The sequence below is a fragment of the Leucoraja erinacea genome, chromosome 4 (assembly GCF_028641065.1).
Source record: "Leucoraja erinacea ecotype New England chromosome 4, Leri_hhj_1, whole genome shotgun sequence".
Lineage (NCBI taxonomy): Eukaryota > Metazoa > Chordata > Chondrichthyes > Rajiformes > Rajidae > Leucoraja > Leucoraja erinaceus.
This window is the reverse complement of record NC_073380.1, coordinates 17788865-17813354: the sequence shown is the minus strand read 5'-3', so window position 1 is coordinate 17813354 and position 24490 is coordinate 17788865. Positions and strand designations below refer to the sequence as shown.

Sequence of the window (24490 nt, the reverse complement as noted above, 5' to 3'; positions counted from 1 at the left end):
TTAGACTATCCAGAGCCTTAATTTTCATAAGTGGCTGAATAACAAGTTATCAGTAAAACGCACAGTGCTGGAATAACCCAGCGGGTCAGGCAGCATCTGTGGAGGGAATGGACAGACGACGTTTTGGCTGAGGGCTCTTATTCAGATCCTTGTGTCTCTTTACTTTTAGCATCTGCTATCTTTGCACTCAACTATGAGAACATTTCCCAAAACTCTTATTGTAAATAGAATCATGTGAATATCTAAGCATATCCTCCTTTTGTCTCTTGTCTTTTAAATCATCTCTTCAGTGCTTGGCTAACCTGTCCCAAATTGGCCCAACCTCAATAAATCCTGTTGCATGTTTGAATATTTAAGATATTTTCTCTCCCAGGGGGGAAAATATATATTTTGGGTCTTTACTTTTGTGAGTTGCAGAGCTGCTTTCCAAAGCCACGGTGTCACTGATAAAGATCTAGTTTATAAAGTTAGAATCTTCATGTCTTCATTCTTAATTTGCCAATGCTAGTAACTTTCGAAAAATAAATCTGTTGCAATTCCAGACAGTCCCAAATTTGTGGGTTTTTGATGTTCGCACAAATTTACTGTTTATGCACCATTCGCTGGAAATATTGCACATATTTATTCAATGGCCTTGCAGTGACATCTTTGTAAACTTCTGTACTCCTAAACCCACCCAGTTGTGAGAGAAGTCTCCTGGGTGTTGGATTTAATTGGTGTCGGTGCATGCATGTTTTGAAAATGTGTTACGTTCAAAGTTTGAATCTTATTTCAGAATATTTGTATTACTTTTAATTTCAGGTGATTGTAAAATTAAAGTTATATGAAAGGAAATGCAATAGCATCTTTAATTATTGAATTTAGTTTGAATTTGTTTTACAGATGAAGTTGGGTTTGTTCTTTAAAATTTACTGTTTATGCTTTCAGTATTCCAGCAACTGCTCTGGATCTCTTTGATCACATGTTAGCTTTGGATCCCAGTAAACGCTGCACTGCAGAACTTGCTCTTCAGTCTGATTTCCTGCGAGAGGTTGATCCAACAAAAATGCCTCCACCCGAGTAAGTCATTTTACAGCCTTCTGATTAAATTAGGTTCTTACATTTAAATTCCTAGATTGGGGTAGAGGTGGGGGGGGGGTGAGGTGAAATCAAAGTCTATCTAGTTAATTGGTGGCTAATTTGTCATCACTTTTGTTAGAGATTGCAATTCTGGATGGAAGTTACTGGATTCCAATCAACCCAATCTGCAGTTGTGTGGAAAAGATGATTATTCTTGGTATCTGTAACAAAATAATACAACATAAAATAGTACACCATGGGAATTTCAGCCCACTATGTCTGTGCTGAACATGATGCCCAATTAATATCATTCCTTCTGCCTGAATGTGATCCATATCATTCCATTCCCTACATATTGATGTGCCTATCTAAAAGCTGATGAAATGCCACAATAGTATTTGCTTCCACCATCTTCCAGGCAACTATCACTCTAAAAGAAATGTGCCCTGCACACGTTTAAAATTTCCCCCTCATATTTAAAATTTCTATTCTGGGGAGGGGCGGGGTGGGGGAGATTCTGACCGTCTACCTTATCTGTGCGCCTTGTAATTTTATAATCTTCTATCAGGTCTCCCCTTGGCCTCCGATGCTCCAGAGAAAATTATCCAAGTTTGTCCAACCTCTCCTGATGGCTAATACCTTCTCATCCAGGCAGGGTCCTGGTAAACATTTTCTACACATTCGCCAAAGCCTCCCACTGTTTCAGTAATGTTGTCAACTCTGCATGCAGGGCTTCACTTTTGTAGGGAGTGGGTTAAGTCCGAGCAACACTCTGGTCTCTCAACTTAACTCAACGCTCATCCCACAGCTCAAGCGATGCAGGCTTGATCTGATATGAAGTTTTGCATATTTGCATTTTCTCCCTATGATCACTGAGTTTCTTCACCTCACCCCCCCCACCCTCCCCCCAAAGATGTTCCAGGTGAATTTGCTACTGCTAAATGAGGTCGTAGGAGAATTACGGGAGTGAATTGAATGGAAAGTGTGTGTGAGAACAGAGAAATGAATGGAGGATTGGGGTAAAATGTGACGTGCCAAATCCAGAAGTTTACCAGCGGATTGAAAAGTGATCAAGAGAATTGATCTAGAATATAGGAGGACATAATGTATGTAATTTAGTAGGCCTGTTAGTTTAACATCTGTTGGCTAAATATTGCATTTCAGAATCAAGGAAGAAATCGATAGTCTATTAGTAATACAATCAAATCAGTATAGTTTTATAAATGCTAAATCATATTTGATAAATTTGCTAATGTTCAAGCAGAATCAATAAAGAGAGAACTGTATATGTAATGAATTTGAATTTCCAGAAGGCATTTGTTAAGATACCACATGAAAGCTAAAGGCCCTGTCCCACTTTCCCGAGTTACTCACGAACTCTCCCGGGTTTTCCCCTTGATTCGAATTCGGAGAATTACGGTAATAGCCGTCCGTAGGTACTCGGGGCTATTTTTTTAACCCGTGGACATTTTTCAACATGTCCCAACTGGCCAGATGCCCCGAGTTCCTACGGCTGGCATTACGAGCCGCTACAAAACATCTACAGACTTCTACGGACTCGCTACCGACATTCCCCGAGTTATGATTTATAGTAATCTGGAGGAGCAGATAATGTATGTTTGCTGATGACACAAACATATGGGAGGGCACGTTCCTCTGAGGATGTTAGCAATCTGCTACTTGATATAGATGGGTTGAATTAGTGGATCAAACGTGGCAAATGGAATATAATAAGGGAATGAGATTTTACATTTCAGTAAGAGGTTTTTATTTAAAATGGAGAAATATTTCAGATAACTAAAGTACGAAGAACTTGTTCCTGCGCGCATAAAAAGTTACAAGCAAATAGTTAGGTAGGCAAATGGTGCGTTACCCTTGTGCGTCTGAAGAAGGGTTTCGGCCCGAAACGTTGCCTATTTCCTTCGCTCCATAGATGTTGCTGCACCCGCTGAGTTTCTCCAGCTGTTTTGTGTAACCTTGTGCGTTACCCTTGATTGTAAGAGCATTGGTGTTTAGTAATATGGACACTTTGTTACAATTGTTCAAATTATCAGTGCAGCTACACCAGGAATGTACACAATTTTAGTAATTATTTTAGAAAGGATATACTGGCATTGGGGAAAATCCAAAAGAGATTTACGACGCCAGACTTGGAGATCATGCGTTCCATATTTCTACCAATCTCCTGTCAACAGCCTCCAACCTTGCAGTTCCCCAACCTTGCCCTGCCCATTATATCTCCTCCTCAAAATCCACAAACAGGACTGCCCTGGCAGACGCACTGTTTCTGCCTGTTCCAGCTCCACAGAACTCCAACTATCTTGATTACATCCTATTCCTCCCATATCCAGTCCCTTCCGACCTACATCGAAGACACCTCATACGCCCATCGGCTCTTCAATAACTTTCAATTTCCAGGCCCAACTTTCTTCCCCCACCACAATCAGACTGAAAAAGCATCCCAAGCTGAAACATCACCTGTCCATGTTCTCCAGGGATGCTGTCTAACCCTGTTGTTATCCCAGCACTGTTTCATTTAAAAAATTCAGGTTGTAAGATTTCAGTTTGGCAAGAATAAACTGAAACCAAGGTGGATACATGGAATCAAGATGGAAATTATCCTTGAATAATTGAATGGCCAAAAATAGCAATTTAATGTTCAGCTGCAATTCTGAGTGAATCATGTTTGTTAATATGGATATTTGTGCAATCCTGAGTGCTAACTTTCTTTGCGTTTTGCTTATCTGATAAAATTGAGAAAATCTACAACAGACATGGAAGTCTGTGAATCGGACTCGCACTTGGCTGGAGTTAGCAGTAAATCTGTAATCTGGTCATGTTGCTTGAGAATAAGATCAAATATAAGAATTTGGAAAAATGGTCGTAAATAGTGATTGGTGCACAAATGCTAAGACATTGTAGCATGGGCAATGCTTATACATGATTAATAGTATCAATATTATTTCTTTTAGCCTGCCACACTGGCAAGATTGTCATGAATTATGGAGCAAAAAACGGAGAAGACAGAAGCAATCTGGAATTAGTGATGATACAGCACCCAAAGTTTCTCGTAAGGACTCTGCTTTAAGTATGGATGATAGCAGGAACAACACACCTCAAGGCTTACAACTCCCTCAACATAAAACTCAGGGCAATTCCAGTATAGGAATAGGTCAGTGATAACTCTGCTTTCTGTTGGCTTTGTTTTTCTCGTTTGTGCTGCATGTTCATTAATAAAAGGGTCTGCTGCAAATATGCCTTCAGCTTGTTTTCATGTTCTGTTCTTAAGGCTTCAAAATGTAAATTTGGCCTTATTTCTCCAGATAAAACAGAACGTGCTCTAAGTGGCATTGGTGATAACATGCCAGACTGACCACCTTGTTTGTTTCAATTAACACCTAAGATAAAGAGCTGTTGAAATCAAATGTCCGGTCAATAAAATGCCTCGCTATTCACTTAATTACTTCTTGGCTGTTGGATTTGTGGTCCCTGATACTTTACTTATTCCTGACCCATTTCCATTTTATCTTTGTGATTGTATCTTTGGCCCCTGAAGTATGTGTGTGCATGCCCGCAAAGTTCTGTCCTCTTTCCCGCTACTTCTAATCCTTTCAATTGGTGGCTACCTTGAGCTATCTAGCTTTGTCGCCTCTTCATTTGCTACTCGGTTTTCCCTCGCATCATGCCATTTCCCAATATGTGCACACTGAACAACATCTCCTGTCAACGTGTCTATTTATTTGCAAATGTGTTAATTTGCTTAATTTTAGCTTGGCAGCACTGACACCTCTGAACTGGAAAGGTGTGGGTTCATGCTCCAGTCCAGGACTTGAATACACAATCAATACTGACACCTGAATGCAGTGCTCAAAGTTCTGCATTGTCACAATTGCGGTTTAAGTTAGCGAGTAAATCAAAGTCTCCTATATTTAGGAAGGCATTAACATTGTTCTGTATATTGAGTGAAGAATTCTGAAGTTCACTTGCGTATAGTTAATTTCCCACACTTATCTAATGTCATCTGTCTTAAAATAGATTATCTGCTTATTTGTGGTGAATTTCTTTGCCTAAAAAAAATTCATGGGCATTAAAATAATTATTTGTGTTTATACTTTGATGAAAAGTAAGCCCAGAGGCTGATGCTATTTCTTACCATATGAGAAAACAAACATCTCAAAAGACCACTGAACTTTATTTCAGATGCCTGTTTCAAACTCGCTTTTCAATCATTACAAGTGTACACTTTGTTTTGCTAACTTGATTGTATAATCATTTTGCAAGCCAGCTGTTTACTTGGACTCTTCCATATATTTCAATCCCTCTTCACTGGTCTGGTGAGTGTTCATAAAAAAAAAAAATGTTACTTTAAAGAATTTGAAGATCATTTCGATGAGGACACTGCCTGGAGGCTGATATGGTTGACCTCCAAAAACTGAGACCATTTTCCTTTCTGTGAGGAGTGATTTTAACACATTGAGTGATTGGTTTTTCTTTTTCGATTTACTGAACAGGACATATTAGCCATATATGTAAGCTCCAGCAATGTGCTGTGGCATTTACCATTTAGGATCCATGTCAGTCTGTGAAATGCATGGGGCTAGTTAAACATTGACTGAAAGCAATGGATGAAATTTGAATGTTTGGTTTTGGATTCAGATCTACCTTGATATATAGTTGAATTTCACATAATCCATTCCTCTAAGTAATGAAATTGGGCAAAAATCAAAAAAAATCTGCACATGCTCAAATAGTGTGGAAATATTCAGCAGAATCGGCTGCATTGGTGGAAAGAGAAACTGATTTTTGTCAAAAGGCTTTCAATCTGAAAAGTTTGCTCTTTCTCCTACTAAAATGTTGAGTTTCTCCTACAGAAATGCAAGTATTGGTTGATAACTGGCTGAGTTTTTCCAGCATTTTTGTTTTTCTCTTGTTTATCTACATCTTGCTTATCCATACTGTATATATCTATATGTACATGTACAATGGCATGAGCTGACAATGCAGCAGTGGAATCCCTTTTTTCACCCATTTCTCCCATCTGTATTTTGGATGTGGATTCTTCAGTCTTTCCGAAGTGGGCTAACGACAAGTGAATATTAGCTTGCGGTATTGATTTTGCATGATACTATACATATGTGAACCAACCACACGCACAAAATATTTAATTGATGCAATTTCTGCCTTTAATATTGTGGAAATACAGAGGATTGGTTCATTTTGCTGAACTTCAATTTCCTGGTTTTGAATTATGACGGCAAATTTGCTTTTTCTCTACATTTCAGCCTGACTGCTTCGTAATAAAAACAAAAGCATTTAGATATAACTACATGCCTATTGTGCAATTCTCGACAATTAAAAGCTTAGTTTAACTGAGTTATCAGAAAAGCATCTCTGGAGAACATGGATGGGCGATTGATAGGTGATGTTTTGGATCAGGACCACCTTCAGGCTGATTGTGGCGGGAGGAGGAGAAAGCTGGAAGAGAGGAGGGCCAGAACAAAGGCCAGTGTTAAATGGGTACAGGTGGCATGGTGTATTGTTGGACAAAGGCCAGAGATGAAAATACAAAAGGTGTGAGATAAGGTTAGAAATAGTGTGAATTATGAAACCAGAGGAAGGGGAGAGATCGCTCCCTCTGAAGAAGGGCCTCGATCCGAAATGTCACCCATTCCTTCTCTCCAGAGATGCTGCCTGTCCCGCTGAGTTACTCCAGCTTTTTGTATCTACCCTCTGCAACTCCTTGGTTTGCTCATCCCTTCCCTCGCAAACCAACCCCTCCCGTGGTCGTTTCTCCTACAACTACAGTAGATGCAAAACCTGTCCCTATACCTCCTCGCTCACATCCATCCAGAGAGCCCAGCAATCCTTCCAGGTGAGACAGGTTCACATCCACCTTCTCTAACCTCATCTACTGCATTCGGTGTTCCCAAATATGGCTTCCTTTATATCGGCGAGACCATGCGTGGACTTGGTGACTGTTTCGCCCAACACTTGTGTTCATTCCGCCATGGCCTGCTGACCATTTTAGCTCCCACACTGACCTTTCTCTCCTGGGCCTCCTCCAATGTCAGAGTAAGGTCACACGCAAACGAGCAGCAACACCTTAAATTCCGCTTGTGTAGCTTACAGCCTGACGGTATGAAGACTAAATTTTCCAATTTTTGGTAACTAACCTACAAACACCCCCCCCCCCCCCCCCGCCTCTTTCGCACCTCGCACCTCGCACCTACACTCCCCTCACTGGTATCACAATTCGCACCTCCTATCTTTATCTCAATCATCTACCTATCAAACCCTCGTTCTCGTGTTCTGAAGATGCATAGAAAAGTTTTATATTTATGTTAATACTTGGAACGGCCAGATAATATTGATGAATTGCAGGATTAGTACAAACTGTGCATGATACCTTTTTGACTCGAAGTCAGTGAAATGTGCTTGGATGGAAGAGCAACAAGTAATCAAATTTGGAGGTGGCAAAAGTGAGCAATGATAGGCTCATTGTGTGATGGAGGGGGGGAGGGGGGGAAGGAAATTGTCCTTCTTATTGATCGAAACTGCGTCAGGGCTTCATAGAAAGGGATGATTGCCTGTATAAATACAGGGGGAGTTTGAAACGAGGGACAGTGGGTGATTGATGGACTGAGGAGGAGGTGGGGGGGGGGGGGGGGGGGGGGGGGGGGGGGGGGGGGTAATGGGATTTTGAGAGGGGGGTAGGTAGGTGGATGACAGACGGGGATAAAGCAGATGAAGCCAGGTGAGGGATGGGTGAAAGTGCAGACTGCTGCTGGGGGCGGTAAGCAGGGACAGAAAGGCTGCCAGTGCCGAAGTGAGATATATATAAGGAAGGTGAAAAAGAGGGTGACTATTAGGGAAGAGTTTAATGGTGATGGAAACAGATGAAAGAGGGGATCCACTGGGTGGAATGCGTTGGTAGTAGGTGGGTGGGGGCAAAAATGATTGTCGGGGGTGCTGGGACAGTTTAGTCTGGGAAAGGGGACAAAAATGGGTAGATAGGAGCTGGAAGTAGAGCTTCTTTCAGAACAAAATCAGGTGACAGGGATGTGATTGTTCATTCAAGGGATGCATATAATCAATGCCAACTAGATTATAAAAATAGTGCTGGGAAGTGAGGTACCGCAGTGGAGACATGTTTGCATCTTGGAGTCTGCTGCATGTTTGGAAAAATAAATCTTTGCACATGTGCGAGCTGCATTCAGATTGTTTGGATCTGTCAAGATAGAGGCCTTTTGCACATGGTCAATGGAGAATCAATTTGTCAAAAGCTACGTGAAGTAAAGGTAGGATCATGTGTATCTTTGGGCATTGATTGGCTGTCAGAGATTGGAGAACAAATTATTTCTGTTTTAAATTGTTCCAAAAATCTTGAAGATGTTTCACAGCAGTAATGGTGTTTTTTAATTCACAACCTCGGGGGTGGAGGGGGAAATCCTAAAATGTTGCAATCTGACATGTTTTAACTGGTTATTATTATGCCATAGGGATGCAATTTGCGGTAATGTTTTGATCGTCTCTGAGTCATGAATATTAGCCAAAACACCAGGATGTCTTGGATTTTCAAAACAGTGCAATAACGAGAGAGTAGGAAATAGGTGCAGGTGTAGGCCATTCGGCCCTTTGAGCCTGCACCACCATTCAATATGATCATGGCTGATCATCCAACACAGTATCCTGTACCGACCGGCCTTCTCTCCATACCCCCTGATCCCTTTAGCCACAAGGGCCACATCTAACTCCCTCTTAAATATAGCCAATGAACTGGCCTCTACCACTTTCTGTGGCAGAGAATTCCACAGATTCACCACTCTGTGTGAAAAACATTTTTCTCATCTCGGTCCAAAAGACTTCCCCCTTATCCTTAAACTGTGACCCCCTTGTTCTGGACTTCCCCAACATTGGGAACAATCTTCTTGCATCTAGCTTGTCCAACCCCTTAAGAAGTTTGTAAGTTTCTATAAGATCAATCTTCTAAATTCTAGCGAGTACAAGCCGAGTCTATCCAGTCTTTCTTCATATGAAAATCTTGCCATCCCAGGAATCAGTCTGGTGAACCTTCTCTGTACTCCCTCTATGGCAAGAATGTCTTTCCTCAGATTAGGAGACCAAAACTATACGCAATATGTGGAATTTAGTGGATTGGTTAAAATTAACAGTTATATGCAAGAAATCTTTTCATTTCTTTTGTTTTCCATTATTTGACAAAAATGCTCTTTTTAAAAACATAACAGCTGTTTATTATTCCATCACTTTGACCCATGATATACATTTTCTCCTTTCACCACTGTTAAGCTTTCCTTAAATTTTCTTTTGGCCGACCCTATCCTTTCGGAATGCTGTATGCTTAGGAAGTATAAGTGTCTAATCCATTTTTGTTTGTTTGCCCTTATTAGCATTACAAGTTATTACCATTTCTCATCAACCATACTAACCATTTAATTTCACACACATGTACTCCTTAATGAGCTGTTTTCTATAATCCATTAACTTTCATTGTCTCATAGGATAGATCCGGACCTTTTGACCCTCCCTATCTGCAACGGCCATCAAACATTTATCTGCATTCATCCCATATATCCGTTTAACATTACCATAAATCTCCCCCTAATTCTATGTCCTTCACATGCACAACAGCCCATCAACCTACCAACTAGCAGATATTTGGCCAAAGGAGAAAACCTTCTGTGCCACCACAATAATTTAAATCTGTGCAGCCTTTTAATAATATATATCTTTATATCTGACAACGTTAGATAACCTTCATATAATGAAGATGTGATAAATTAATCTCCCTGTCATGGCATGTTACCAATAGCTCAGCCCACACAATCTGATCTTGCAAGAATGTGACAGTGGAGGTAACACTGATTGCTTGGAATCTGACATTTTCCAACCCCTTTATTAATTACTGAAGCACCTTTGCTATCTTCCTTCCTAGGTCATTAGTTTTTTACATGGATCACACCCTTTGCCCCCCCCCCCCCCCCCCCCCCCCCCCCCCCCCATGGGACATACTTTGCCCTTTTTGTGGTTTCCAATTTCACTGGCACCAGAGAAATTATTAATGTGCGAGGCCCCTATTTGCTGACTGACCAAAACCTAATTACCACTGAGTTGCTCTATTTCCTGCACTTTAAGGTCCATCATTGTTTATACAAGCCGTTGAATAACAGTTTGAATCTTATATTCTTTCAAGAATATTTCCATTATGTACACTAATTATCCAATGGAGTCAATAAAATTATATAATATGCTTACCATTATTATCATAGGTAATACTCTTTTAACTATTTGCAATAGATAACTGTTATAGTTTATCAGTTTTCTATATTTGTGAATGTGAGTGTCATATTTGAAAGTTTGCAAAAGGTTTTAATTTTATGTATAGCCGTGCACTATTCTTTTATTTACTCAACACCATATATATTTTTCTGCAGGGAGTAAAAGCACTGGACAGACACTAAACCAGAATGACCTGGCCATCCTTCTGAACCTACTGAGGTCCAAGAACAATCTTAGCCTGGCACATCTTGCTCAAGTACTGAATATTAAAGTGAATCCTGAAACTCAACAGCAACTCAGCACAGTTAACCTTCCAACTGGAGTCTTGGCAGCAGCTGCTAAGCAGCAACAAGAAGTTGAAAAGCCACCACTGGTAACACCACCTCTCCCACCTCAACCACCACCACCACCACCACCACCTGCAACACAGCCACCACCCAAAAGTGAACTTGATTCTGCTCAGACGGCCATTCAGAGTGCACTTGCTGTTTTATTGGCTCAGCTGATTAAGACACCTCAGCCAAAAGAAAAGGAAGTTGTCATAGAGAAGGAGAGCATAGCTGCTGAAGTGGAGGTGCCAGTTCAACCACCGGAGCCTCCGGCCGAGCCGACCATTCCCAGTATGTTGGCATGCAATTTCCTTTCACTTTGTGAATTTATGTTGAATTCTTCTGAGCGTAACATAAGCATTTTAAAAAAATCACGTGGCAGTTCTCTTCAGACATTTTACACAATCACTCCATATTTCCTTCCACGTTGCTATTCTTATAATGGATGTTTAATAATTAACTATCATAGCATCGGGTATCAACAATCTTGGTTTAATTCCAACACTTTTTCATGCAAGACCAAATTATGATTCCTACTTTATAGGAAGGAACTGCAGATTCTGGTTTAAACCGAGTCTGAAGGGTCTCGACTGGAAACGTCACTCATTCCTTCTCTCCAGAGATGCTGTCTGTCCCGCCGAGTTACTCCAGCATTTTGTGTCTATCTCATGATTCCTACTGTCTAGTTAGAAACATTTCCAGAATGTACCACTGAGAAATGTTCCTGTTTATATGATTCACACTTGCATAATTGGCTATTTGATTCCTTGAGTCATTTGAACAAGCTGTATCCCAAAATGAAACTGTTTTGCAGAGGTACACCTTGAAAAGAGCCAATCCACTCCAAGGTTGGCTGCTTTGGACTAATCTCTTGGACCTGTGAGAACAGTGACAATGCATGCAACTGTGTAGGTACAACAATGCAGTATATAATGGAAATAATAAACTGCAAGTGTTCGTTTACAAAAAAGACAAAGTGCTGGAATAACTTAGTGAGTCAGGCAGCATGTCTGCATAACCTGGATAGGTGACATTTCGAGTTGAGGCCCTTCAGACTGAAGAAAGGTCCCAACCTGAATGAAGCTGCTGGCGATACAATGGTCATTAACTTACTCCAGTTGTGATATAGTATGTTAGCTTGATGAGTTGATTTTGGTTTTTTTTTGTTATACTGCATAATCTTGAAGATTTACTGATATCTAACTGAGAAGTGATAAGAGCATATTTCACTTTGGGCTGGAGAGAGCATTGGAGCAGACTATTTCTGAGATGCAAATCATTATCCAGCTTTGGAGGGAAAGCAAAACATGTTTCAATTGCTATCATGAAATTCCCGTCATAACGTTGTAATTTGAATCATTTTGAGTGTAAAGCTTTGCATTCTGAAATACAGGTGCACAACCTTTTATCCGAAGATCCAAATAACGAAAACCTCCGAATAGCGGACATTTTTTCGGTCCTTGAAAACGTTCACCGAGGGCGGCCTGCAGAGGTGACAGCGGAACCTCCGGTCGGTCCTCGAAGAAAGGGGAACTAAATCCCCAATCATAAAAGAGAAGGTGAGGGTATATTGCGCGGGAGGGTTAATAATTGACAATATGCTGCTGCCTGCAAGCTGAGTTGAAAAGTTCCGACGGTAGACTCACGATACACAGTGTATCATGAGTCTTGCGTGGTGACTTTTTAACTCAGCGGGCAGGGAGCAGCAGATTATCGCTCCCTTCAGTTTCACCCCACCTACACCCCTCTGCTTCCCGGCCATGTGTGTGACCCCTTCCCTCCCCTCTCCAGCTCCCCGCCCATTGCACCAGCGCGGGGGCTTTGCACTGTCTTCACGTCGGCGATGCCAGCAGGTCAGTGCCAGTCACTGGAGACGTCAGGACCAACGGGACACCGACCCCCAGGCCCACTGCAAGCACGGAGATCCCAGAGACCCACAGCCTGCAGCAGCCCAGCCCCGTTCCAACTCCAGAGGAAAACTGCAAACTGGCTGGAGACATCAGGACCAACAGAAGCCGCTCCCCGATTGGCCGCTACGGCGACAAGTGGCAGTTCGCCCACAGCCCGAGCTGGAGACGTCAGGACCAACGGGACACCGACCCCTCAGGCCCACTGCAAGCACGGAGATCCCAGATCAGCAATTCCAGCCCCGCTCCAACTCCGTAGGGTCAGAAGCTGATGGTGTGCAAGGTACGTCTTGTTCTTGGGGTCGCGCAGCTCGGGCTGTGGGCGAACTGCCACTTGTCGCCGTAGCGGCCCATCGGGGAGCGGATTCCTCTGGAGTTGGAGGGGGAGGGGGGTATTGTGCCGTTTGATCGCCCCCTGCTATCCCAGGGACAGGGAGACAGGGCGGCCCGCAGAGGTGACAGCGGAACCTCCGGTCGGTCCTGGAAGAAAGGGAAACTAAATCCCCTTCATGAAAGAGAAGTGGAGGATATATTGCCCGGGAGGGTATATCGCCTACCTGGAAGAAACCGGACATGTTTTCCAGGATGTCGTCTGCACACCAAAGCTCACGTTTGGCGCTAAACATGGCACGCCAAAGCTCACGTTTGGCGCCAAACGCACGTCGCCTCTGTTGCACACGGATATAAGAGTGTGAAAATGTCGCCTTAGGGCGCCTAAGGGCATGTAGCCCCGCTAGGGTGACATGAGTGCGAAAGGTGATTCAATGCTGCGGTCACATTTACAAATTCAGGAATTCATTCAACACACTGCATTTCATACAGACATTTATTCTGCAAGAAAAAACTACATTGAAGACTCAAACTCGCGACCGAGGAGCTGCCGGGATCAAGGCGCAAACTCGCGACCTTGCGGATATGAGCCGAGCACTCTACCACTGAGCCAGCCATTAAAATCTAATATAAAAAATTTCCATTCCGAAGGCCGACAAATTCCGAATTACGAAAAGTGTCTGGTCCCAAGGCTTTCGGATAAAAGGTTGTGCACCTGTACCACTTTGTTCAGAGAGCTTGAGCAATGAAGTTAATGAATCGTACAGGAGAGGTGACCATTCATTTGATTTTGTCTCTTGGAAAGAGCTGCTTTGGACTAATCTCTTGGACCTGTGAGAACAGTGAAAATGCATGCAACTGTAGGTACAACTGTGTAATTGCACTTCCTTTGGCCCTTTCCCCCCCAATTTAATTTTTCCCCTTTGTGCATCTATTTTGTTAGTTCAGTTTGTAATATTTTAATGAATCTTCTTATCAGTAAAACCAATCCATAATTTTAAATACTTTTACCAATTGTTGTCTGAACACCAATTAAGACATTAATTGGTAATATTGTCCAAGAATGAAGAATGCCAGCCTCTAATTACTTCACATAGCAATATCCCTCATGTTCAGTGTAATATTGGCTCACCTCCTGGGTACATTTTGTTGCTATGTTTTCCTTGTCCAGTACCCAGAATTAGACAGAAAAAAACACGTTTAGCAAAAAAATTATAAAGGTTACATTGATTTTTATTTTTTAACAATTTTTAATCTCTCTAAAATTCAAGTAAATGAACTGAGCATCATGGAGTCTTAAAGAAAGGAAACAGGTGCTTGAGCCCATTGCCTACACACTGACCATCAAGTATCCATCTATAGAGGTGTATAAAATATTGAGGGAAAATAGATGGGGTGAATGAATTTACAGTCTTCATTTGGCATCCTCAGTGATTTGTGTATGTGGTCTGCCAGAAAGGTCTTTCAAATTTACAATTTTACCTTAATTATAGGAATTAGTTATTTGGAAAAGGAATTTTAGCAGTTTCATTTAACATCTTTTAAGATATTGTTCTCTTGTTATTAAATTGAGTGTCCTGTTTATTCTGATATAAAGCATTAACCTCAAAGCAGAAAGGGGAAGCTGGAAGCCAGCTCGTTATCTTTTCTAATAGTAAATATGGCAGTGGAATTAATAATAATAATAATAATAATGCATTTTATTTGCTGGCGCCTTTCTGGACACCCAAGGACACCTTACAGGACATAAAATCACAATACATTTATCAATATTAAAATCAAGTTGATTAAAAACAAAAAACAAAAATACACAAAACATTTTAAGTCATTATAATCAGGGTGAACATGGTGGAAGTTATGTCGGGTATGCTAATCTAAACAGGTGTGTTTTGAGTTGTGATTTGAATTGATCGATAGTGTCCAGGTGACGGGTGGGAGGTGGGAGAGTGTTCCAGAGACGTGGGGCAGAGTAGCTGAAGGCTCTGGCACCCATGGTGCTGCGTCTAAATGTGGGGACAGTTACAATTGCAGCTGAGGAGGAACGAAGTGACCGGGATGGAGTGTATGGTAGCAGCCGGTCAGAGAGGTATTGGTGGTGTAGGGCTTGTAAAGAGTTCTGCTCACTGTAGATCATTAAAACGTTGCCAATGTGCATCATTAAGGCCTTGCACACAGTTTAAATGAGAACTATAATGTGTATCGCATTGGGTAGCTTTTGGTTTAAAATCTTAGAGATACCTGGCAAACATATGCAAATTATTAAACTGAGGGGAAAATAGGTTTGGAAATATGGTCTTAAACTAAACTTGCCACAATCAGAAATGTTGTTAAATTGGGAAGTACAGAATTAAGACAAGTGGTGAGGCTTTTGTATAAAAAGTGATTAATACTCAAATAACACATGACAAGTAGTAGGGAAACTAAAACCTGATTGTTGAATGCCTTCTCTTTGAAGGATAATGGTTTCTTATTTTTTGTAATGATTCCAAGCATACAGGAATCTTGCATTAGAAAGTCAAGCTGCTTCTGCAAACTGCCTTTTGCTGCAAGACAAAGGTGGCTAATAGAATGGCTAGAATGTAGTGTTATTGTGATACCTGTGTTCACTGAGCTTGTAGTTAAAATATGAAAGTCTGTATTTTAAATTTGACTAATTCAACTTTATTATTCAGTTTGTGTATAATGATAAATTAAGGTTGCAGCACATGGCGTGTAAAATTGTTTGAAATTTGATATAACACCACGATTCTGATATAAGTTTCAACTTTCCATCTTTTGAACTGATATAATGCATGCCTAAACCCATATGTTTTGTGCTGTGACATCTTCAACAACTTGCTGTTGTGGGGGAGAAACTTTTAAAGTGAGCTGTCTTGTCTTCTCTCGCACCATTTTCATTGTTATGTTGATGAGACTGACCTTAGTTGGGAGGGAATGAGTGTTCCATGGCTGAGAAACAACTTTTTCTTCATAATGCATGTGCCTGAAAAGGTGGTTTAAAAAAAAATTGTATTGTAATGTAAAACATCGTCATGATGCTGACTTCTTGCAATTTCAGATTTTATTGATCACTCCACTGGGCATTTGGATCTTGGTGTCTCCGATCAATCACCACCTGCACATGAACATCCACGAATCCTACCCCCAGACCAGAGACCTCCAGAGCCTCCAGAGCCACCACCTGCATCAGATGGAAACTTTCAGGCAGAAGATCAGCACAATTCCACACCTTGCTCCACGGGTGATCCAACTGCAGGAGTGAAGGCAGCCCTTTTAGAGCTTTTAGCCCATCATCAAGCCACGGAACAGGGTCAGACACCTGTTGACTATCGAGCAGGTGGCAGCCTTAGAACTGCTGCAGACTACGGGGATGGATTTGGGACATCGTATACATCTAGTAATTTCAATAGTGATGGGTACAGCAGCAGACTTGGCTGCAGTGGGGGAAGGGGCACCTTCCTGGGTAGTGCAGATGCCCCCAGTCGCTCACTTCTGGAATCAGTTTCGTCGACGTTCAGTGCTCCATCATCTCATGCTAGTGGTGTGCACCTACATTCTGGTTATTCGGAGGCCTTTTCTAGCTCAGTGACAGGTTACGGAGAAGGGATTGGTTATCTCAGCAACAGTGCAATGCAGTTTACAGGAGATAAAGACCACAGATTTGAATACAACCGCCCTGTTCTGCCCCCGTTGGGTAGCAGTGGAAGTAATCCTGCAGCAATATCTGAAAGTACTAATAGTGCAAATGTGCCTCTTGCTAAAAAGCTGCAGAATTATGGATATGTTGCCAACAGACAAGAGAACCTAGCTGCCAGTGGCCCTCTTCATGGACAGAACTGGGGTTCCCCTGGGCGCGGAGCAGGTTATCCTCATGCCTATAGTGGGCATATTAGCACACCAACCATAGGAGGAAGAGGCAGAGGTTTACCATATTGATTTGCAGACTAGACTTCATATGGTATACGAGAATGATACACTGATAATAAAGCTGGGAAGTTCTCTGCATTGATGCCGTTTGTAGCAGGGATTTTTTTTAATGTAAAGTGTACATTTGAATGCAAATACAAGTTATTAGATTTGACAAATTTGACGTGTGTTCTATTACAAAATTGATTTGTACTTGCAGAGAAGTAATGAAGAAAACACTAGGCTTCTCTCATGAACTGCAACATTTCCCCCCCCCCCCCCCCCCCCCCCCCCCCCCATCCTCTGTTCTTCTGTTCTGTTTTAAATTGATTATTTTTATGATTCTCTTTTAACAGGTTACACCCGTTGTTATTATAGCAGTTTTGAACAGAATGGTATTTCTAGGCTAGCTGACATTTGAGGTACTTGTTACAAAAACTTAGCAAGACTATAGTCAAAAGATTGGCAAAAAAAATCCTGTACATGAAGTGCTTTTCTGAGTTTGGACCAACTATCTATTATCTGTGACTCTGCTAATCTCTTAAGTAGTGTGCTTTTAGAATAAATATCTAATTAGCAAGTAGTTGTCAGTTCTTGAGCTTGGCATTATTGAAGGAAATGTGATTAATTCACATTCTTCCTGAACTAAAATAACACCTAGTGATTTACCCGTTTTATATTAATAAGAACAGCAAGTATGTGGTCCATTTTTCTAAAACAGGACAGTTGCCAGAAACTTCAAGTAAAGTACATGCAAATGACTGTTGCGCTGCTTTGTAGTCTACTATCACAAACAATTCTTATTAAGTAGAAACAAATACAAAAAGTAACAGACATCTGGTTACCCCAATATTTTACATAATCTTTCTGTTCATTTGGGCAGTTCCTTTTTGCCTGTTGACAAAATAATTTACATTGCATAAAACAAAGTGATTTGCCAGCCAGAAAAGAGGGGTGTCAGTGGAGATCTACAGACATTGGTGAACTTTTCTCACAGTGTGCAGTACAAGACAGTTACTATATTAAAAAAATACAAAGCCCTTTGCAATGTAAGCTGTAGTTTAAAATAAAAATTCAAATGACAATTAATACTTCCTGAAAAATGAATGTTTTGTAAATGAATCTCTATACAACTTTATAAAGCCACTTTTACTGAACTATCAGATCCCACAAGTGTTTGGTTGCTTTGAAGTGTCACTGTCTGCTGTAAATAATTGGAAATGGTCATAAGGCAGCTTGTGACGAATGAAGCTGATGAGACTCCGTTCTGGGCATATCGTGGTTTATTTGGTTCTGCGGCCAGAAAGATGGAACCTGCCCTGTTGAAAATTTAATGCAGAATGGAGTTTTCACCTCTGAACTTCTGTTTTGTTTTTGGACATAACTGATCTAAAGCTCTTTGCATGTTTGAAGGTCCCAGGTTTATTGAATTATCAAGAATCCCTGTTTTTATGTTAGAATTCCTGCCATTTAATTCACATGGAGGTATACAACTGTGGAGAAGTGATCTGTTCTTGGTGAGCATGATGGGTTGGGCATGGTGTTCCACATCTTGATTCACTAGTCTGCTCACCATAATCCATGTTGCACCAAGTCCTATGCAAGCTTTCTGGTGCAGGAGACAGCAGTAAATATCATTGCAATGAAATAACTGCTGTATTTGATAGGCACATTTGATTTTGCAGTTTCATGTTTTGCATTAGTTCAATCTCAAAAAAAGCATGTTTCTGATAATAGACCAGTGAAATGTTATAATAAATTTATTACTTTACATTTTAGCCCATTGTAATATATTCAGAGAATTTGTAGTAAATTTCCAACCATACACAAATCTGGCAAAGATGTATAAAATTAGTTATAGCTGTTTTGGGGATATTACCCTTGATGTGGAGAGAATTGGAAGATATGGTGAGTTGAAGTTTTCAGAGTCCTGCATAAATTATTGAAGCTTTCTTTTCCCCAATAACAAAATAATCCCGTAATTATTAATTGTGGTTAGAACTGCAGTCAGAATTTTGATTGAAATATAAGTGTACATTTCAAGTTTATTTTGTATTGCTCCATTACCTGTGCTCACAACATTTTTTTTTAAACAAACCATATAATACAAGTTCTCTGGTGCCCAAACATACTAGACATCCATATTTACTGTGAACAAATGCTCTGTACAAGAAACCCTATTGTTACACTTGTATAAATTGAGACGATTTTTAACTTTCGCTGTTGTGCATGGAAGGTACAGGTTAGAAATCATTCCAAAATTATAATATACTCGGGGATAAATGGGCACATTCATATTTTAATTCAAACCCAGCAGCAAAATGCTTCCCCTTTCACCCTAAATCAGTTGGGTGTTTTTTTTTTCTTCACATTTTCAGGACATCATTCTGTTAGCCTACTTCATATTCACTTCAGAAGAATTCAAAGAAAAAGCTATTTATACTGTAATGTTTTATGAATACTATGGCCTTTTCAAAAAGTTACATGTAATTTGTTAAAAAGATTAAATTCTGGCATTGTAATTTTGTATGGATCTGTAAATAAAGATGGAGATTAATTTCTGCAAAACTTATGTTTGTCTACAGTCCCTATGAATGTGGAATGGATACTGCTCCTCAATGTATGGCAGTATGCAGAACCTTGAACTAAACGCAGCCTCCGGCTGAATGCTGCTTTAACTTAGTTGCAAAAATAAATGTTTAGATTCAATGAAAATTTGATTTTTTGAAGAATTGTCAAGAGTGCAGTGGAACGAGATCGACAATTGAAAATTTAAGAAAGAGTTGCACAGGTAAGAAAATGTTCATGATTGAGGGCAATAATATTTGGAACTAGGTTTTTTGAACAGTTTTTCAGCAATAAATCTTTTAATTTAATTTATATAAATTAAATAATAATTTTTGCTATACTGCAACGGTATAATTGTCTGCTTTCCATGTTTCCTTCTAAACTTTTCTGTAAAAAGTTTATTGACTTTAATTAAAGTTAATTAAAGGCCGTCAGAATTTTTCAGAATCATGTCATTGGTTGCCAACCCTATGCCCTAGAACCTCTCCATAGCAGCCACCAATCTAAACTGAGAAAACAGTAGTGAGATAGACATTTGCCTGCCCCAAAATGTTCCCTATTAATTTCCTCCACAGATGTTGCCTTACCAGTTGACTTCCTCCAGTACTTGGTTTTTCCCGCAAGATTCCATCATTCTGCTGTTCCTAATATCGTCATTTGTTTAATTTTCTTGGATAAATGACCTATGGAACAGTGTTCCCATCATGTTCAAGAATAATCCACTGTGGTTCTTCAAGTGGCACAAATGCATTTTCTTTTAAGAAAACTAGAAAATGTTGGGATATTGAAGATGAAATATTCTGCTTAGAAATAGAAGTTAGTGTATTTTCTTTCTGTATCTTGTCTGATTCTCCAGAGGAAAATGTAAATACGTTAGAAAACATAAAAAGAAAATGCCAGAGATGCTAGGATCATGAAGATTGGGTACATCGTGTTCAAAAGTGGGGAGAACCCTCAAATATTCCCATATTTTGGATGAGATCACATCAATTGGGAATATGTCTACAGGATGTATTTGAGCCACTTCTTGTAGCTGATTTGATTGTACCTCACCTTGCATCTACTATGGCAACTACCTGCTCCTTCCTTGCCATGAATCTATCTAGCTTTTTTAAAATATTGAAAAACTCTGCTTCCACTGTCTTGACGAGTTTCAAAGGCAAAGTATCTAGGAAGAAATGATTCTGCCTTAAATGGATAACCTTTTTTTTTGAACAGTGATTTGTAGTTCCAGTTTCTCTGACATTAAATGGTTTATCCACATCCATTCAAGTCTCCTCGATATCTTGTGTTTCATCAATTCGCCTCTTGCTCCAATCCAGCAGATGCATGTCTGTCTTACTCATTCTTTCCTCAAGACAACCAGTTCCTTCTGGATATTAGTCTCTAATCCTCTGAGCTGTTCCAAGATGCTGAATAAGACTAATGTTGTATGTAATGCAGATAAAGTCTCTCCATCATCTTATACAATTGAAGCACCTGTGTTTGTAATCAATTCCCCTAATACAAATTATATTCTTTCAGCTAAATTCTGAGACTAGTCTTTTTTGTTTACACTGTGTTAGCAATATTTCAGATTTAGGGTATACACAAGATGTTATTTCTGATTCAATGTTATCTATTGTTTCTGGGTTACATATACAAATGTCACAGGCATATAGAGATAAATGTAGAGTGTTTTCAGCCAAATGTGTATATTGCCTGTTATCTTTCTAAATGTTTTTGCTACTTTCAAAATTAATTATATTAATGTTTAGTTGGGTAGAGGTCAGGGCCTGTACACTTACTGATTTGACTCCAGCTTTCAATCACCCCCTGGTTTACTGCTGTTTCCTATTCCAGGTACTGTCTGCCTCAAAACCCTTTCATACCAGATGTGCTTGAAGCTAGCGATTCATTGTGATGTTGCAGAGCATTTTCCCGGATGATATTCAGGTGTATCTGAGAACACTTTCCATAAACTGCCCTCGTATCTGCTCCTGATTTTCATGAGATGAGGGAGAGAAGATAGAAAGGTTCATGTGGGCAGTCTTTCTCACCGCTTTCCCCCTCGTGTCCCATACAGGATGAAGTTTTGGCAGGCAGGTTGCAAGAGATGATTTGTAGGGAATTTTTTTTTTAATTTCCCCTCTTAAAATGATATTGATGTGTTGAAAAAAATTGATGGCTGGCAAGTGGATGTTAAATGAGTTACAGTGCCCTCCATAATGTTTGGGACAAAGGCCCAACATTTATTTATTTCCCTCTGTACTCCACAATTTGAGATTTGTAATAGAAAAAAAATCACATGTGGTTAAAGTGCACATTGTCATATTTTAATAAAGGCCATTTTTATACGTTTTGTTTTCATCATATAGAAATTACAACTGTTTTATACACAGTCCCCCCATTTCAGGGCACCATAATGTTTGGGACACATGACTTCATGGGTGTTTGTAATTGTTCAGGTGTGTTTAATTATCTCCTTAATGCAGGTATAAGAGAGCTCTCTTTTACTGCAGGGTATAATCTCAGGTATAAGAGAGCACCTAGTCTTTCCTCCAATTTTTATTACCTTTGGAAACATTTTTTGCTGTTTATCAACATGAAGACCAAAGTTGTGCCAATGAAAGTCAAAGAAGCCATTATGACACTGAGAAACAAGAATAAAACTGTTAGAGACATCAGCCAAACCTTAGGCTTAACTGTTTGGAACATCATTAAGAAGAAAGAGAGCACTGGTGATCTTACTAATTGCAAAGGGACTGGCAGGTCAAGGAAGACCTCCACAGCTGATGACAGAAGAAATCTCTATAGAGAAAAAAAACCAAACACCTGTCCGACAGATCAGAAACACTCTTCAGGAGTCACGTGTGGATTTGTCAATGACCACTGTCTGCATAAGACTTCATGAACAGAAATACAGTCAACACTGCAAGATGCAAACCACTGGTTAGCCGCAAATATAGGATGGTCAGATTTCAGTTTGCCAAGATGTACTTAAAAGAGCACCCACAGTTCTGGAAAAAGATCTTGTGTGCAGATGAGACAAAGATTAACATATCAGTGATGGCAAGAGCAAAGTATGGAAGAGAGAAGGAACTGACAAAGATCCAAAGCATACCACCTCATCTGTGAAACATGGTGGTGGGGGTGTTATGGCCTGGGCATGTATGGCTGCTGAAGGTACTGGCTCACTTATCTTCATTGATGACACAACTGCTGATGGTAATAGCATAATGAATTCTGAAGTGTATAGACACATCCTATCTGCTCAAGTTCAAACAAATGCCGCAAAACTCATTGGCCGGCGGTTCATGCTACAGCAAGACAATGATCCCAAACATACTGCTAAAGTAACAAAGTAGTTTTTCAAAGCTAAAAAATGGTAAATTCTTGCGTAGCCTGGTCAATTCTTGAGTAGCCAAGTCAATCACCCGATCTGAACCCTATTAAGCATGCCTTTTATACGCTGAAGAGAAAACTGAAGGGGACTAGCCCCCAGAACAAGCATAAGTTAAAGATGGCTGCAATACAGGCCTGGCAGAGCATCACCAGAGAAGACACCCAGCAACTGGTGATTCCCATGAATCGCAGACTTCAAGCAGTCATTGCATGCCAAGGGTATGCAACAAAATACTAAACATGACTACTTTCATTTACTAGACATTGTTATGTCCCAAACATTGGTGCCCTGAAATGGGGGGACTATGTATAAACACTGCTGTAATTTCTACATGGTGAAACCAAAATGAATAAAAATGGCATTTATTAAAATCTGACAATGTGCTCTTTAACCACATGTGATTTTTTTCTATTACAAATATAAATTTGTGGAGTACAGAGACAAATAAATAAATGATGGGTCTTTGTCCCAAACATTATGGAGGGCACTGTGAATGCAGTCGGCATGTACACTCGTATAATTAATAGAACGTGAAAATCAAGAGAATCAGACCTTGGTGTATGCACTGACCATATAAAATTAAAGTCCTACATTAGATTATTTTGGCTTAAATTGAAGTTTATGGAATTTAAAGCAGATTGTTGAATGGATAAAAAATGGACTTGGGGATAATGAGCAAGTATCCATATCACTAATGTCCCAGAGGATTGATTTTGGGACTGGAACCATTTGCCATAAACGATGAGAGAGAAATTTGCCGATGAGACAAAAATAGCTGACATTACAGGTAAAGTATGTCCAAGCATTACGTTAAAAAAATAATGGCTTTGAGTAAATGGGCAAAATTATGCCTGATAGATTTCAATGTCGGCATTCATTTGCATCTGCAAAATATTTATTTCTAAATAGTGAACATTTACAGGCATCAGATGGCTGCAGAGACTAGGGAGTTCATCAACAATATGTAATGGATAGAAGCAGTAAAGGTGCCCAATACTGGTCTTGGTATAGGAATTTAAATACATTGGAGGTTGGGAGTGGGTGCAGATATGCTACAGTCTTTCGGATCACTGGTTATTCTATACCTGGAGAACTTTGGGCAGATCTGAGAATCTTGAAAGAATCCAATAGAATGTCTAAGGGTTCAGTTATGAGGATTACTCTTCGTTTCATTTCCTGAAAAGTTAATTTGATAATTTTCAACATGTTAAAGAATATTAGATTTAAAGATAATCTATTTCTGATGTTTGGGGAGTATGGAACTCAGGAGTCCAAAATATAGAGCCAGGACTCAGTTGTGAAATTAGGAAGTACTTCTAGATTCAGATTCAACTTTGCAAAAAGATTAATTGTTTCAGTTCATATCGGGTGCATATGACAAATAAACACCCTTGGCAATTTTCGTCTTGACAGATGGTGCCGGTCCAAAATGTTTCCAACATATTTCTGTTTCTGGTTATAAGATTATATTTTCAGGAGCACAGTGACCATGTGCAATATGTTGCCGACTTTGAACCCCTTCAATGAAAGCAAAAATGGTTTAACAGTTAACATACTTCTAATTAATCCCTTACATTATTTCAGGATGTCGGAAAGGATATGTCAAGGAGGATTTTATATTGAATCCAAAATGCTGCAATATGCACATACAGAGTTTGAGGTATTGTTCCTCGGGCTGTGGTGGGCATTATTGTAACTGCGGGATGCTG

General features: G+C 40.1%; 1 protein-coding gene across 1 annotated transcript in view; it reads left to right on the top strand.

Moving 5' to 3' along the window:
- Positions 1–19396, top strand: part of cdk13 (cyclin-dependent kinase 13) — a 53416-nt gene extending 34020 nt beyond the window's left edge. Inside the window, 4 exon segments of the mRNA XM_055633827.1 lie at positions 928–1059; positions 4032–4231; positions 10512–10976; positions 15981–19396. Coding sequence (XP_055489802.1) covers positions 928–1059; positions 4032–4231; positions 10512–10976; positions 15981–16858 — 1675 coding nt within the window. The 3' untranslated portion in view covers positions 16859–19396.
- Positions 19397–24490: the final 5094 nt, after the last annotated feature.